Source organism: Paroedura picta, chromosome 3 (genome assembly GCF_049243985.1).
Source record: "Paroedura picta isolate Pp20150507F chromosome 3, Ppicta_v3.0, whole genome shotgun sequence".
Taxonomy (NCBI): Eukaryota; Metazoa; Chordata; class Lepidosauria; order Squamata; family Gekkonidae; genus Paroedura; species Paroedura picta.
Genome location: NC_135371.1, coordinates 6,850,636 through 6,863,574, shown reverse-complemented (window position 1 = coordinate 6,863,574; position 12,939 = coordinate 6,850,636). Strand labels below are relative to the sequence as shown.

Genomic DNA, 12,939 nt, shown 5'->3' with positions numbered 1-12,939 from the left:
GACCAGGGGTAGTCAAACTGCGGCCCTCCAGATGTCCATGGACTGCAATTCCCAGAAGCCCCTGCCAGCAAATGCTGGCAGGGGCTCATGGGAATTGTAGTCCATGGACATCTGGAGGGCCACAGTTTGACTACCCCTGATCTATACAAAGTTGAGCCAGAGAATGGGTTTTTCCATTACACTCAAACGACTATGCTTGCATTCGAAAGCTCACGCCGTGAACAAACCTTTGTTGGTCTTAAAGGCGCCACTGCACTCTGGTTTTATTAACTTACACCCCTGAGAGTGCCGGGGGGGGTGGTTCTGGACCTGGGTGGGCAGCCCCCCAGAGTGGAATGCGGCCCTCTGGGACTACCCCCTCCCGAGTCGAACACGGAAAAGGCTGAGGGCTGCAGGAAAAGTCACACTCCCCCGTTTTCTTTGCGACTGTCCTTGCAAGCCAATTGGCATTCTTGCCTCCCGGTTTTCGCCCATGGGGCTTCCAGCGCCTCCCACGGTTCCCATTGGGCGCTGTTGTCATTCCTTTCAGCCCATCCCATGGCCAGTCCCTCCCTCCCTCCCGGGGCGATTTTCCTCTCCTGGGGGTGGCACCTTTCGCCCCTCTGCGCTGCAGACGCCAGATCTTCCCTGCCTGCCTGCAAAAAGCAGCCGAAGGACGGACCAGGCGGGCTTTCCCCGCTCTCTTCGGCGCCGGCAGCGAGTGGTTTGCAGGGCGGGACGCGCCCCGTCGCTGCTCGGGGAAACGAAACCGAAACCCGCTCGCCTCTTCTCCCCCTTCCGGAGGCGGCCATGGCGGCGGAGGGTCTTGTGGCGGAGCTCTGCGAGGAGGCCTCCTGCTCCGTCTGCCTCGACTTCTTCAGGGACCCCGTCACGATCCCCGACTGCGGCCACAACTTCTGCCGCGCCTGCCTGGGCCGGGCCTCGGGGGATCCGGGGGCGCAGCCGTCTTGCCCCCAATGCCGGGGAAGGGCGCAGCCGTCGAGCCTGCGCCCGAACCAGCATCTGGCCAACATGGTGGAAACGATCCAGAAGCTGCGCCCTTTGGAAGCGAAGGCGACGGAGGCGAAGGGGGCGGAAGGCCCAGGGGGCGTCTGCGAGAAGCACCGGGAGCCCCTGAAGTTCTTCTGCCGGGACGACGAAGCCCCCCTCTGCGTGGTCTGCAGCAGATCCCGGGAGCACCGAGGCCACCAGGTGACCCCCCTGGAGGAGGATGCCGCGGAGAAGGTGAGGGGTCCCGGTGGGTCTTCCGGGGGGAATCGCTGTGCTTTCTCTGGAGGCGCAGTCTCGGGACCAAGGGGTCCTCCTCCTCCTCGCTGGAGTGCAAACAGTAATGGTCGAGATTAAGCCCATTTAATTTTAGGCACAGCAAACTGGGAATCGGTCAGTCTTCAGCTGCCCCCAGAGTTGGAGACGGGATCCCGGGGTAAGCGGATCCCTCCTTGGGTGTGATCCAGCCAGGCTCTTATTTTGTTCTGTTTCACCAGGGGTGGAGACTTTTCCTGCTCTTGGGATCTTTCTCATAATTTCCTTTTCGGATCAAAGCAGACTTGTGGCTGCTGGCTGGTATTGTGTTTTGGTTCCTTATTTGGCTTCAGGTTGGCTCCCCTTCAAATGTCACCTTCCCCTTCCAAGCCAGGCCACGCAGAGACTCCCCTTTGTAAGTAGCGGAAAGTGGTTGTTGAGGAGGCGCTCCTGATCCTGTGCCCCCAGCACCCCACAGACTGGATCGGCCTGCCCCCTGGGAAGCAGGGATGTAGCCCGCCCATTAGAATGCTGTCACCTCTCCCATATTGAGATCTAGCAGCATGGCCAGTCCAGGAGATTTCATTGCTGCGGGGAGATACCCAAAGCAGGGGTCCCAAAACTGTTTAAGCCTGTGGGCACCATTGGGATTTGGACACTGTGTGGTGGGTGCAGCTACAAAATGGCTGCCACAGGAGTTGGCACCTTCTCTACAGTCGCAGTGAAGACGCCTTTTTGCTGTGGGTGGGGCTGCTGCCAACGCAGTATTTTTCAAGATCTGCCCAGATGCTCAGGAACCCTCCAGGACAAAAGCCCCACCCACTTCCTCGAAAGTCTTGGGGCCCCCTGCAGCGCCTCATTGGAGACCCATAGTGTATAAGATATGTCTCCCATCTCCCCAGAATGCCTGGTGGCGGCCATTTTGGGTTTGGCTCCGCCTCCTGCAGCAGCCATTTTGGGATGGCACTCACTACCCTCTTGGAATTGCAAAGTGGCTTAAAAAGGGAGGGGAAGCACTGGAGTAACTTCCACTGAAAACAACGTAGGTCCCTGGGCCAGGGTGTTTCAGCACCCTTTGTTATTGGCTTCCTCCTCCTTTGTCTGCAGCAATCCTGGATGCCACTTGAGGTTCCTGGAGGAGTGGGGAGCCCCCAGCTGAGGATTTGGGGTGCTTTTGGCAATTGTGATCGATGAGCTGATGCAGGGAGTGGGTGGTTTAATGCAAACCAGGGCCATGTGAATCCACTGGCTTTCAGAGGAAATTGAGGCATTGAGAATAGCCTTGCTTATGTCTCGATTTCGAATACGGTATTTTTGTTCTGCATAACGCACTGATTATATACAATATTGACAAAGATCGATAACCAAAGAGTTCAGAAATATGGGGACCCAACAAGGCCTCTGTTGTTCTTTTGTTTTTGGCATCAGACGATGGCGGCAGCTGGACGGGAAAGTGTTTGCAAGAAGCACCGGGAGCCGCTGAAGCTCTTCTGCAGGGACCACGAAGCCCCGCTCTGCGTGGTCTGTGAGCAGTCCCAGGAGCATAAATACCACGAAATCGTTCCTGCGGAGGAGGCTTCCCAAGAGTACAAGGTAGGGAATCTGCAAGGAGGATGAGGGTGAGTAAGTTTTGAAGATCCTCTCTCAGCTCACTTTTGGGTGCTGCACAACAGGTTTTGTAGAGCATCTCTTGGGCTTTGAGCAACAACAGCTGTCTTTGCTGCCCGTCTCCTGGTTTGCTCATTGCCCAGGCCTCTTTCTGCTAAGGGGGCGAGGCTAGGAGGCCAGGGCACTCCTCAAGACTGGCCAGCCCATTGGCCCACCAAGCCACCAGGGGGTAGCAGCGTTTTGATAGGAGGCTTTAATTTTTCCTGCCCCTACATACTCTTCTTCCATTATTAAAAGAATAACTTATTATCTACAGCTATGGGGGTGGTATGGGTCACCAGACAGCCTGTACTTGTGTCTAGTTTGGCCTTCGATGACAATTTTGCTGTATATGTTTTATAGTAAACTTTGAAAAGAAACAAACCTGAATGTTGGGACCCCCCCCCTCCTCTTTCCCTCCCCCCAGGATCAGTTCTCCACTTGTTTGGCGATTCTGGAGAAGGAGAAGGAGAAAATCTTGGAGCACAAAGCCGGCCTAGTGAAAGAGAGCCAAGACGTGCTCGTAAGTTCCGCTATTCCGGGGAAGCAAATAGTCACTGCAAACTTAAGAGTATCAAATGTAGAAAATTCACATGAAAGGGCACCTTCCTGCAATTGGGGATGGCTGGGTTTCCCACAGGAGAGTTAGTGAAGGACTCTTTAAAATAACATTTTGAGAACATCAAGATGAGCACCTTTCCTCTCAGATCTCTACAATGAAAAGGTTGGTTTGCCATGTGGAGGTCCATGTCGAGGTAATCATCATTTCCGTGTGTTTGTGTGTGTAGAATAGAGAAGCTCTATCAGCTCTTCCTATCTCGAGCTGCAGCACATGTTTGAGTTTTGTTAAGTAAAATTTCTCTCCAAGAAAGAAACTCAAGAATAATTCATGTGAACTTTGGATGGGTTCTTCTGAAACTTTCTCTTTCCCAACCAAATGTTGATGCAGTTTCTCGGAAAGGTAAGAGTGCCCTTCCGGCAGGGGCTCAGGAACTTCTTCCCACTGTCCTCAGGGACTTCTTCCCACTGCAAACAGGGGCTGTGTTCTTCTTTCTCCATCTCAGAATCAAACCAAAAGAGAGTGGCAGAAGACAGTGACCAAATTCAAGCAACTTCACACATTTCTGGACAAGCAAGAGAAGCTCCTGCTGGCTCAGATGGAAGAGGTAGAGATGGAGGTAGCGAAGGAAAGGGACCAGCACCTGGCTGATCTCTCTGAAGAGCTCTCGGCTCTGGAAAGCCTCATCTGGGAGATGGAGGAGAGGTGTAAGCAACCAGCCGGAGATCTCCTGCAGGTGAGGGGGTGGCGGGAACAGCCCAGGCTCCATTTGGGGAGGAGCCCAGCTCCGAATCCTCTGTGCCTCCTTCACTTGTGCAGAAAGCGAAGAAGCCCCACTTCTGCTGCTAGCGACTTTTCATCTCTGCACATGGGCAGATTTTCCCTCGTCCCCTTTACATCTCCAGCCAGGGGCAGACTGGAGAATCCCAGGGGGGAGAACTCCACCCCCTGGAAATGCATCTGCCTCCCGCAGCCCTCTTCCCCTCCCGGATAGACTGAGGCTGCTTGGCTTCCATTTCCAAAGGAAAAGTCTTTGTGTCTCAACCAAGAGTCTGGAGAACCCAGTCAAGCCAGGTGCACAGGGAGCTCTTTCAAATTTGTCTGCTGATATTGGCCTCCCAGAGATTCACTCCCACTTTATGATAAGGTGACCAGGTTGTCCCACTTTTGGAGGGACATCTGGGGGTACCTGGCGAATTGTACTTAGGTTGCAAGTAAAAATATATATTACAATACTGTTTTTGCGTTCCATGTGTTCGATTAAATTTTTGTTGTTCCATATAGACCAAATTTTAAATCAAGAACCCCCCCCCTCCGCTTTACCAATGTTAATATCTGGTCACCTTACTTTAAGAGCCTCTTGTGGCGCAGAGTGGTAAGGCAGCTGTCTGAAAGCTTTGCCCATGAGGCTGGGAGTTCGATCCCAGCAGCCGGCTCAAGGTTGACTCAGCCTTCCATCCTTCCGAGGTCGGTAAAATGAGTACCCAGCTTGCTGCTGGGGGGTAAACGGTCATGACTGGGGAAGGCACTGGCAAACCACCCCGTATTGAGTCTGCCATGAAAACACTAGAGGGCGTCACCCCAAGGGTCAGCCATGACTTGGTGCTTGCACAGGGGATACCTTTACCTTTACCTTTACACCTTACTTTATGAAGATCTACCCCAGCCGTTGAGTGGAATCAGCTAGCTGGGTGCAAGGGGAAGGCCCGGGTGTGAAATCTTCTAGAGGCTGAGCTGTCTTCCAGGGATGGCCTTTTAGCAAGCACTGGGTTCATTCGTTCTCTCTTTCTCTCTCTCTCTCTCTCTTTTTTTTTTTTATTTCTTTAGGATGCCAGGAGCATTTTGCAGAGGTAAGTGGATCTTTAACATCAGGCTTCTTCATTGAACCAGAGGCTTAATGTTCAACCAGTAATCTCACTCCCCTTTGGAGTAACAGTCACAAGGACCAGAAAAAAAAAAGTGCATGTCCTCTCGGGCCTGTATGACATGTGGTGGTTCAAACCTTATTTTGGGATGTAGAAGAAGAAGAGTTGGTTCTTAAATGCCGCTTTTCTTGACCCAAAAGAGTCTCAAAGTGCCTTCCCTTTCCTCTCCCCGCAACAGACCCCCTGTGAGGTGGGTGAGGCTGAGAGAGCCCTGATATCACTGCTCCGTCAGAACAGCTTCCTTAGTGCTGTGGGGAGCCCAAGGTCACCCAGCTGGTTGCATGTGGGGGAGTGTGGAATAAAACCCAGTCTCCTTTTTGTGAATTAACTTACTGCTCCATGCCTCATAGCAAAGTAGTCTTCCCTGATTGGCTACGGTGTCAGTTCAAAGACTTCCAGGTTCCCAGTTGCAAGCCTTCCGTTAAAGTGACTGTGCTCCAGAAGCCCTAACTTCTCTCAGCAGCCTCTTGGATTTATCCCCCCTCCCCATTCAAGAAAAGAAAGAGACTCCTGCTGCGCTTGGCTCCCCTACCCGCTCTGAGCTTTCCTAATCGAGTGCAGAACACTTCTCTGTTTCAATGGGGAGAGGGGGAGTTCAAATTGACCACTCCACCAAACTGGCTCCCACACCAACTCTCTTCAACATTGTTGGTTGAATGAATTCACAAATAAGGAATAAGTCACCAACTTCGGCCTCCTTACCAGGGTTCATTTCCTTTCCCTGGACATTCACAAGACAGATGGAACCAGGGGATGTGGGGCTGCTGTTCTTCGGGCCCAATGAAAAGTTTCCTGTAATAAGGAGCTTGGCCCGGGCTCCGGAGTGCAACTCAGCAGCTGCTGGGAGCGGCTGTTACAGCAGGCTCCGTTTGGGCCTCAGATGCCGCTGAGGGGACAGAAGGGCTCCTGCCTCCCTTTCCCCTGGTAATTTTTCATTCGAAGACCCTGCTGGGGCAAGGCGTATCTCCGTTTTTAGGGTGCTGTACGCACAAAATACGCAGAGTGGTGCAGAGTGGTAAGGCAGCAGAAATGCTAGCTGAAGCTGTCTGCCCATGAGGCTGGGAGTTCGATCCCAGCAGCCGGCTCAAGGTCGACTCAGCCTTCCATCCTTCCGAGGTCGGTAAAACGAGTACCCGCTTCCTTGTTGGGGGGTAAACGGTAATGACTGGGGAAGGCACTGGCAAACCACCCCGTATTGAGTCTGCCATGAAAACGCTGGAGGGCGTCACCCCAAGGGTCAGACATGACCTGGTGCTTGCACAGGGGAGACCTTTACCTTTATGCACAAAATACTCCATGAGGCAGTATCAATGGGCAAATAAGCTCACCAGGGCTGTTTCCGTGTGTGAAACCAACTGGTGGGGGTGGGGAAAGGCCCTCTCCCACTGGGGCAAGGGGCTGTGTTTTATTTCGTGGTGGCCATTCCCTGCAGCTCCTGTGAGGAAGCCAAGCCCGGTTCTAGTGGGAGCTTCAATGATTCCCCTCTTTCTGTGTCTGGGTTTCCAGGCTTTCTGGCAGTTCCTGCCTCTGCTCATTTGATCCTCCAGGGGTTGGGATTGTGAATGGGATGGACGGCACCTTAACGGGGTTTTCTCCAGGTTTGAAGAAAAGGAGTCCTTCAGGAATCCAGCGGCTTTTCCTCCTGCACCAAGGTGGCGCATCTTGGACTTCTGGGATTTAAATCCCCTTTTGGAGGACATCAAGAAGCAAGTCACAGGTACTGACGAGACACAGCAGGAGTGTCAGACTGGACTTTGGGGTGGGCCAGATGTAGAATCCTAGAGTTGGAAGGGGCCAGACAGGCCATCTAGTCCAACCCCCTGCTCAATGTAGGATCAGCCTCAAGCATCCAGGAGAGGGGTCTGTCCAATTTCTGCTTGAAGACTGCCACTGAGGCCCATTGCACTGCTGAACTACTCTAAAAGTGATTTTTTAAAAACTTATCTAGCTGGGTTTGTTCCACATGTAGTTTAAACCCATTGCTGCAGGTCTTCTCCTCTGCTGCAGACAGGAATCACTCCCTGCCCTCCTCCAAGTGACCACCTTTCAGATAAAATCTGCATCTAGTAGCACCTTCAAGACCAACAAAGATTTATTCAAGGTGGGAGCTTTCGAATTTAGGCACTCTTCCTCAGACTAGTGCTTGCACTCGAAAGCTCACGCCTTGAATAAATCTTTGTTGGTCTCAAAGGTGCTGCTGGTCTCTGATTTTATTGTGCTACTTCAGATCAACATGGCTACTCATTTGAATCTAACCCAGGGGCAGTCAAACTGCGCCCCTCCAGATGTCCGTGGACTACAATTCCCAGGAGCCCCTGCCAGCGAATGCATTCGCTGGCAGGGGCTCCTGGGAATTGTAGTCCACGGATATCTGGAGGGCCGCAGTTTGACTACCCCTGATCTAACCTTTCAGATACTTCAAGAGAGCCATCCTGTCCCCTCTCCACCTGTTCTCCTCTGGACTGAGCATTCCCCAAGTCCCCTCAGCCTTTCCTCACAGGACTTGATTGCAAGGCCCTAGATCATCCTCGTTGCTCTCCTCTGAGTCCTTTCCATTTTGTCCACATCCTTTTTGAAGTGAGGCCTCTAGAAGGACTCCAGGTGGGGTCTGACCAATGTGGGACTATGACGTCTTGTGCTTTTGATGTGATGCCTCTTTTGATACCACTCAAGACTGCATGTGCCTTCTTTACTGCGGCATCACACTGTCTGTTCATAGTGCTGTCTTAAGCAGTTACTCCCAAACCCTTTGAAATCGAAATCAGTGATTTTAGATGGGTGTAACTCTGCTTAGGAGAGCAGTGAGGAGCCTGTTCAGCTGGATTGGTCCCTTCGGCTGCTGTCCTTAGCAAACATTCTATGAAGTGGACCTCAAGTAGCTCAAAGTAACTTGTGAAAACAAATTTGAATATTTGCACTGGAATAATTTTTTCCTCAAAAGTAGCATCTACTAAACCTTTTAGCTATAACTCAGAAGAATTACTTGCCTAGGTGCCGTCAAGCCACAAGTGACTTGGAAGAAGAAGAGTTGGTTCTTAATTGCCACTTTTCTCTACCCGAAGGAGTCTCAGCAGCTTACAGTCGCCTTCCCCTTCCTCTCCCCACAACAGACACCCTGTGGGGTGGGTGAGGCTGAGAGAGCCCTGAGATTACTGAAGAAGAAGAGTTGGTTCTTATATGCCCCTTTTCTCTAGCAGGGGACTCAAAGTGGCTTCCAATCACCTTTCCTTACCTCTCCCCACAACAGACACCCTGTGGGGTGGGTGAGGCTGAGAGAGCCCTGAGATTACTGAAGAAGAAGAGTTGGTTCTTATATACCGCTTTTCTCTACCGGAAGGAGTCTCAAAACGGCTTCCAATTGCCTTCCCATTCCTCTCCCCACAACAGGCACCCTGTGAGGTGGGTGAGGCTGAGAGAGCGCTGATATCACTGCTCGGTCAGAACAGCTTTATCAGTGCCGTGGCGAGCCCAAGGTCACCCAGCTGGCTGCATGTGGGGGAGCGCAGAATTAAACCCAGCTTGCCAGGTTCCAAAGTCTGCATTCCTAACCGCTACACCAAGCTGATTTGCGGTGTCTGCAGCCAGAGGTGTCCAAGGCTAGTGAGAAACAGATGGTTTGCCATTTAGAGTCCTCTTTGGTGTCGCGTCCAAGTTCTGGCCTAGCTTAGTTTCTGAGATCTGACAGGATTTGGCCTGTCCTGCTATTAACTGATTTTTTTTTTGTCCCATAATATAATTTATGATGATAAGCACACAGGTCTTCTACTGACTTTCTGTCCCTTTGCTTCCTCAGACATTCTGGGTTCTGGACTTCACATGCAGAAAGGTACATTTTTCTTCATACATTAATTCATTATTTCCAAACTAAAAACTGTCCCCTTACAAATGGCTGTTCTGCTTGGTGTTCTCAGACAGAACACTCCTTCCTGCCATAGCCAGTTCCTTCTTGCTCTGCAAGGATGGAAGAGAAGGCGAACTTTGAGGGGATGAACTGACCCTTTTCACCCACCTGCCGCCATGTTGAAATGGCAGGAGAACAGTTGCTGGCGAAGAGCCCTTGAGGGCCCTTCAGAACCCTCCCGAGGGGCCCAGAGGAAGTGGGGCAGCTGCTTTCTCTAAGAGGGTTTCCCTGCCTGTTTTCCGGGTTCCTCTCAGCTTCAGGGTGCTCTGAATACCTTATGGAAATCCCACGTTTTTAAAGAAAGCCAAATTAGTGGAATAGCAATATGCAGAGGCAGAAATCCAGCCAGCTATCAATGTGACCACTCCCAATGTGACCCTGCAGCACCCGTAAAGCACCCTGATATATCAGGGAGCTTCATGCAGTGAAACAAGAGGGCCGAGAGCCAAGCTCCAGTGCTGTAAATCCCAATGTGAATCCGACCGAATGCTGGTTGGAGTACATTATCATCATCCCTACTATGTTGTGACGGCAAAGCAGGCTTCCTTCTCCTCCACTGCATCCTCAAATGGCCGTCCAGCGGAGCTGTTCCAGACGGTTAAAGGGCTGCTGTCATCATGTCATGACGATATATCCATGCCACCTTCGGAAGCCTGCTGTGACAAATTTGCAAGGTGCTTTCGGGGGGAAAGGTTGCTTAGATTTGCATGGACTGGTCCTCTCAGAGGCACATGTGGTGGTGACACACAGGAGGGTCTTTCATGTGATGGCCCCCAGATTTCGGAACAGACTTGCTCTGGCGATTCACCAGGTGCCCACCTTTATATATTGCTTGTGAAGGACCAGACACAGTGAAGGACCAGACACAGGGCAAGTAAAGAGGCACTGGGATACCAATATGGCGAATCAGAGTAGATTTTTACGGAGTCTCCAAACTTCGATTGTTCTTTATTCTTTTATATATTCAACAAATCCCAACGCGTTTCGCTCCTTAGCTTTTTCAAGGGACTTCAATATCAGTGTTTTCAAAACCAAAGTAAGATTGTTTTAACAATTGATACTCGTAGCAGAACGCCTTAAGCTACGAGGAGCAATGGTTAAAACAATCTTTGGTAAGAGATAATTTCTCAATATCGAAGTTGGCTTTGAAAACATTGAAATTGAAATAAATCTTGTGTAGTTCTTGAACTCAGGAGGCTTCAGGCTGAATCCAGGGTTTTAGCTGCCATTGCTACAGTTACCAGAGTAATTGTTTTGTTAAAAGCCCCTTTAAAGTGTCCTACCTTGCAAGGGTGAATTCTGTTCCAGGACAGGCTGAGACTTTTTCCTTTGGTCTCTGGCTGTCTGGGTAGTGTCAGGGGGCTGGTGGCAGCTCCGTCCTGAGGTAGGGGGGACTCACTGACCTTTTTGATGTTTGTCTTGCTTGAACGGCCCCCTTCCAGGGGATCCTGGTTGAGATCTATTGACAGCTACGACCTTTAAAAGGAGAGAAGGGTGGAAAGTACGTTCTTCAGTCCCTGGTGCAAAGGTGTGATCTCCCTTGCATCTTCTGAGACAGGCAAGCAGCCCATATTCCCTGGGCAACTGTGTTCAGACAATCTCCCCTCTTTTTTTTGTTCTTCCACTGAAACCCAAAACCCATCCCAAGTCCATCCGAGGCTGTCCCAAATCGTCACTCAAGAAGCACAGCTGCCCGGCAAGCTAAAAGCTTGTTTTTTCCCGAGTTAAAGCTGCCTGTTTTGAGATGTACCTCGGATCTGGACCGAGAGCCACTTGAGACACTCACCCTGTTTTGTGCCTCTGCTAATTTCCATGTCGTTGTTTTTTTGTATTTGTGGAAATGGACCCTCATGTTTGATTTCTAACCAAAGGAACCTGTGACTGAAATACTCAACATTCTTTCCCCCCTAATCAATATTCTCTGCTCAGGTTGGGATTATTGGGGGCGGGGGGGGGGGGGCGGAACAGTGTGTGTTTATTGTGCACTTTGTCTGCCTTCTTTTAAAGTTAACAAGAAGACTACTCTGCTTTTTAATAGGGTGGGAGAAGGCAGGAGGGCCTGTTGACCACAGAGAGGGGGAGAGAGTGGGGGGAGCAGGCCGGGACTGGCAGGAGAAGGAAGTTGAACAGGCCAGAGGACAAAACCCTCCCTACTTCTCTCCTCTTCTCCCCCAACAGCCAATGTGACTCTGGATCCAGACACAGCCCATCTGAATCTCATCATGTCTGCAGATCAGAAAAGCATGAGAGTAGGAAAAGCACGCCAGGATCTGCCCGACAATCCTGAGAGATTTGCCAAGTACACTGCTGTGCTGGGCCGTGAGGGGTTCAGGGCAGGCCGCCATTTCTGGGAGGTCCTTGTGGGGAGTGAGGGAGATTGGATGGTGGGGGTGGCCAGGAAGTCTGTGAAGAGGAAGGGAAACATCGCTTTTTGTCCTGAGGAAGGGATCTGGGCTATGAGGAAGTGGGGGGGCGGCTACAGGGCTTATGTGAAAGGCCATCTTTCTCCCTTGACCCCGAGTGGGGAGCTGAAGAGGGTCCGTGTGGGCCTGAACTGCGCCGGGGGTCGAGTGGCCTTTTTCGACGCTGACAGAGGAGACCTTCTCTACGAGTTCTCTGGAGCCGCCTTCTCTGAGGAGACCCTCCTGCCATACTTCTGGGTAGCAGAAAAAGCCCACCTCAAAATCTCTTCTTAAGACCATTCCTTCATATAGGAACCTTCAATAAGAAAACATTATTTGTCTGTCATCTGCCCCCTCCCTTTCCCTTCTTAGGGGGTGTGGAATTGGGTCAGCTATCTTGAATTTTGCCGCCGTTCTTGTCGTAACTTTTGTATTAATTGTATTGTGTTTTATTGTGCTTTGATTGTTTTAGGGGAATTGGCTTTTGGGTGACCCGCCTCGAGCCTCCGGGGGGAGGCGGGGTATGAATTAAATAATAATAATAATATAATAATAATAACAATAATAAAAAATAAAAAGAACAAGAACAAGGCAAGCTCTTAACAGAGACCCTCTTCCCCAGATCTCCTGCAGCCTCTTTTCCTTTCAAGCACGGGAGGAGCCCTGCGTGGTTAAATTGGTATTCTGGCCTTTCTCTTTTCTTGGCTGTGCTGGGCTCTGTTTGTTAGGTTCTGCCTATGCTTATCCTACCCTTTCTGAAGGTCACTGAATACCCCGTGCCTGTTAAGGTTGCAGTGTTCATAGCACTTGGCTTTCAATTCGACCAGGGATTGTATAGATATTGTGCTTATGATAAAATCACATTATACTGAAAACTGGGCTTTCTTGAATGTTTTTTTTTGGGGGGGGGTGGAGGGGGGCAGGGGAATTTCCTAACTACCAGACAAGGGTCCCTGCACCAATTGACTTGAGCCATCCCCAGCTGTCTAGACCAGGGGTAGTCAAACTGCGGCCCTCCAGATGTCCATGGACTACAATTCCCAGAAGCCCCTGCCAGCAAATGCTGGCAGGGGCTCATGGGAATTGTAGTCCATGGACATCTGGAGGGCCGCGGCTTGACTACCCCTGATCTATACAAAGTTGAGCCAGAGAATGGGTTTTTCCATTACACTCAAACGACTATGCTTGCACTCGAAAGCTCACGCCGTGAATAAACCTTTGTTGGTCTTAAAGGCGCCACTGGACTCTGGTTTTATTAAATTA

General features: G+C 51.0%; 1 protein-coding gene across 1 annotated transcript; it reads left to right on the top strand.

The window, feature by feature from the left end:
- The first annotated feature begins 148 nt into the window (after positions 1–148).
- LOC143834276 (E3 ubiquitin-protein ligase TRIM7-like) lies at positions 149–12,551 on the top strand. Its single transcript, XM_077330951.1, has 8 exons — positions 149–1,224; positions 2,671–2,835; positions 3,317–3,412; positions 3,954–4,184; positions 5,276–5,298; positions 6,972–7,090; positions 9,167–9,199; positions 11,453–12,551. The coding sequence occupies exons 1-8, from the start codon at positions 538–540 to the stop codon at positions 11,968–11,970; spliced, it is 1,872 nt and encodes a 623-aa protein (XP_077187066.1). The 5' UTR covers positions 149–537; the 3' UTR covers positions 11,971–12,551.
- Positions 12,552–12,939: the final 388 nt, after the last annotated feature.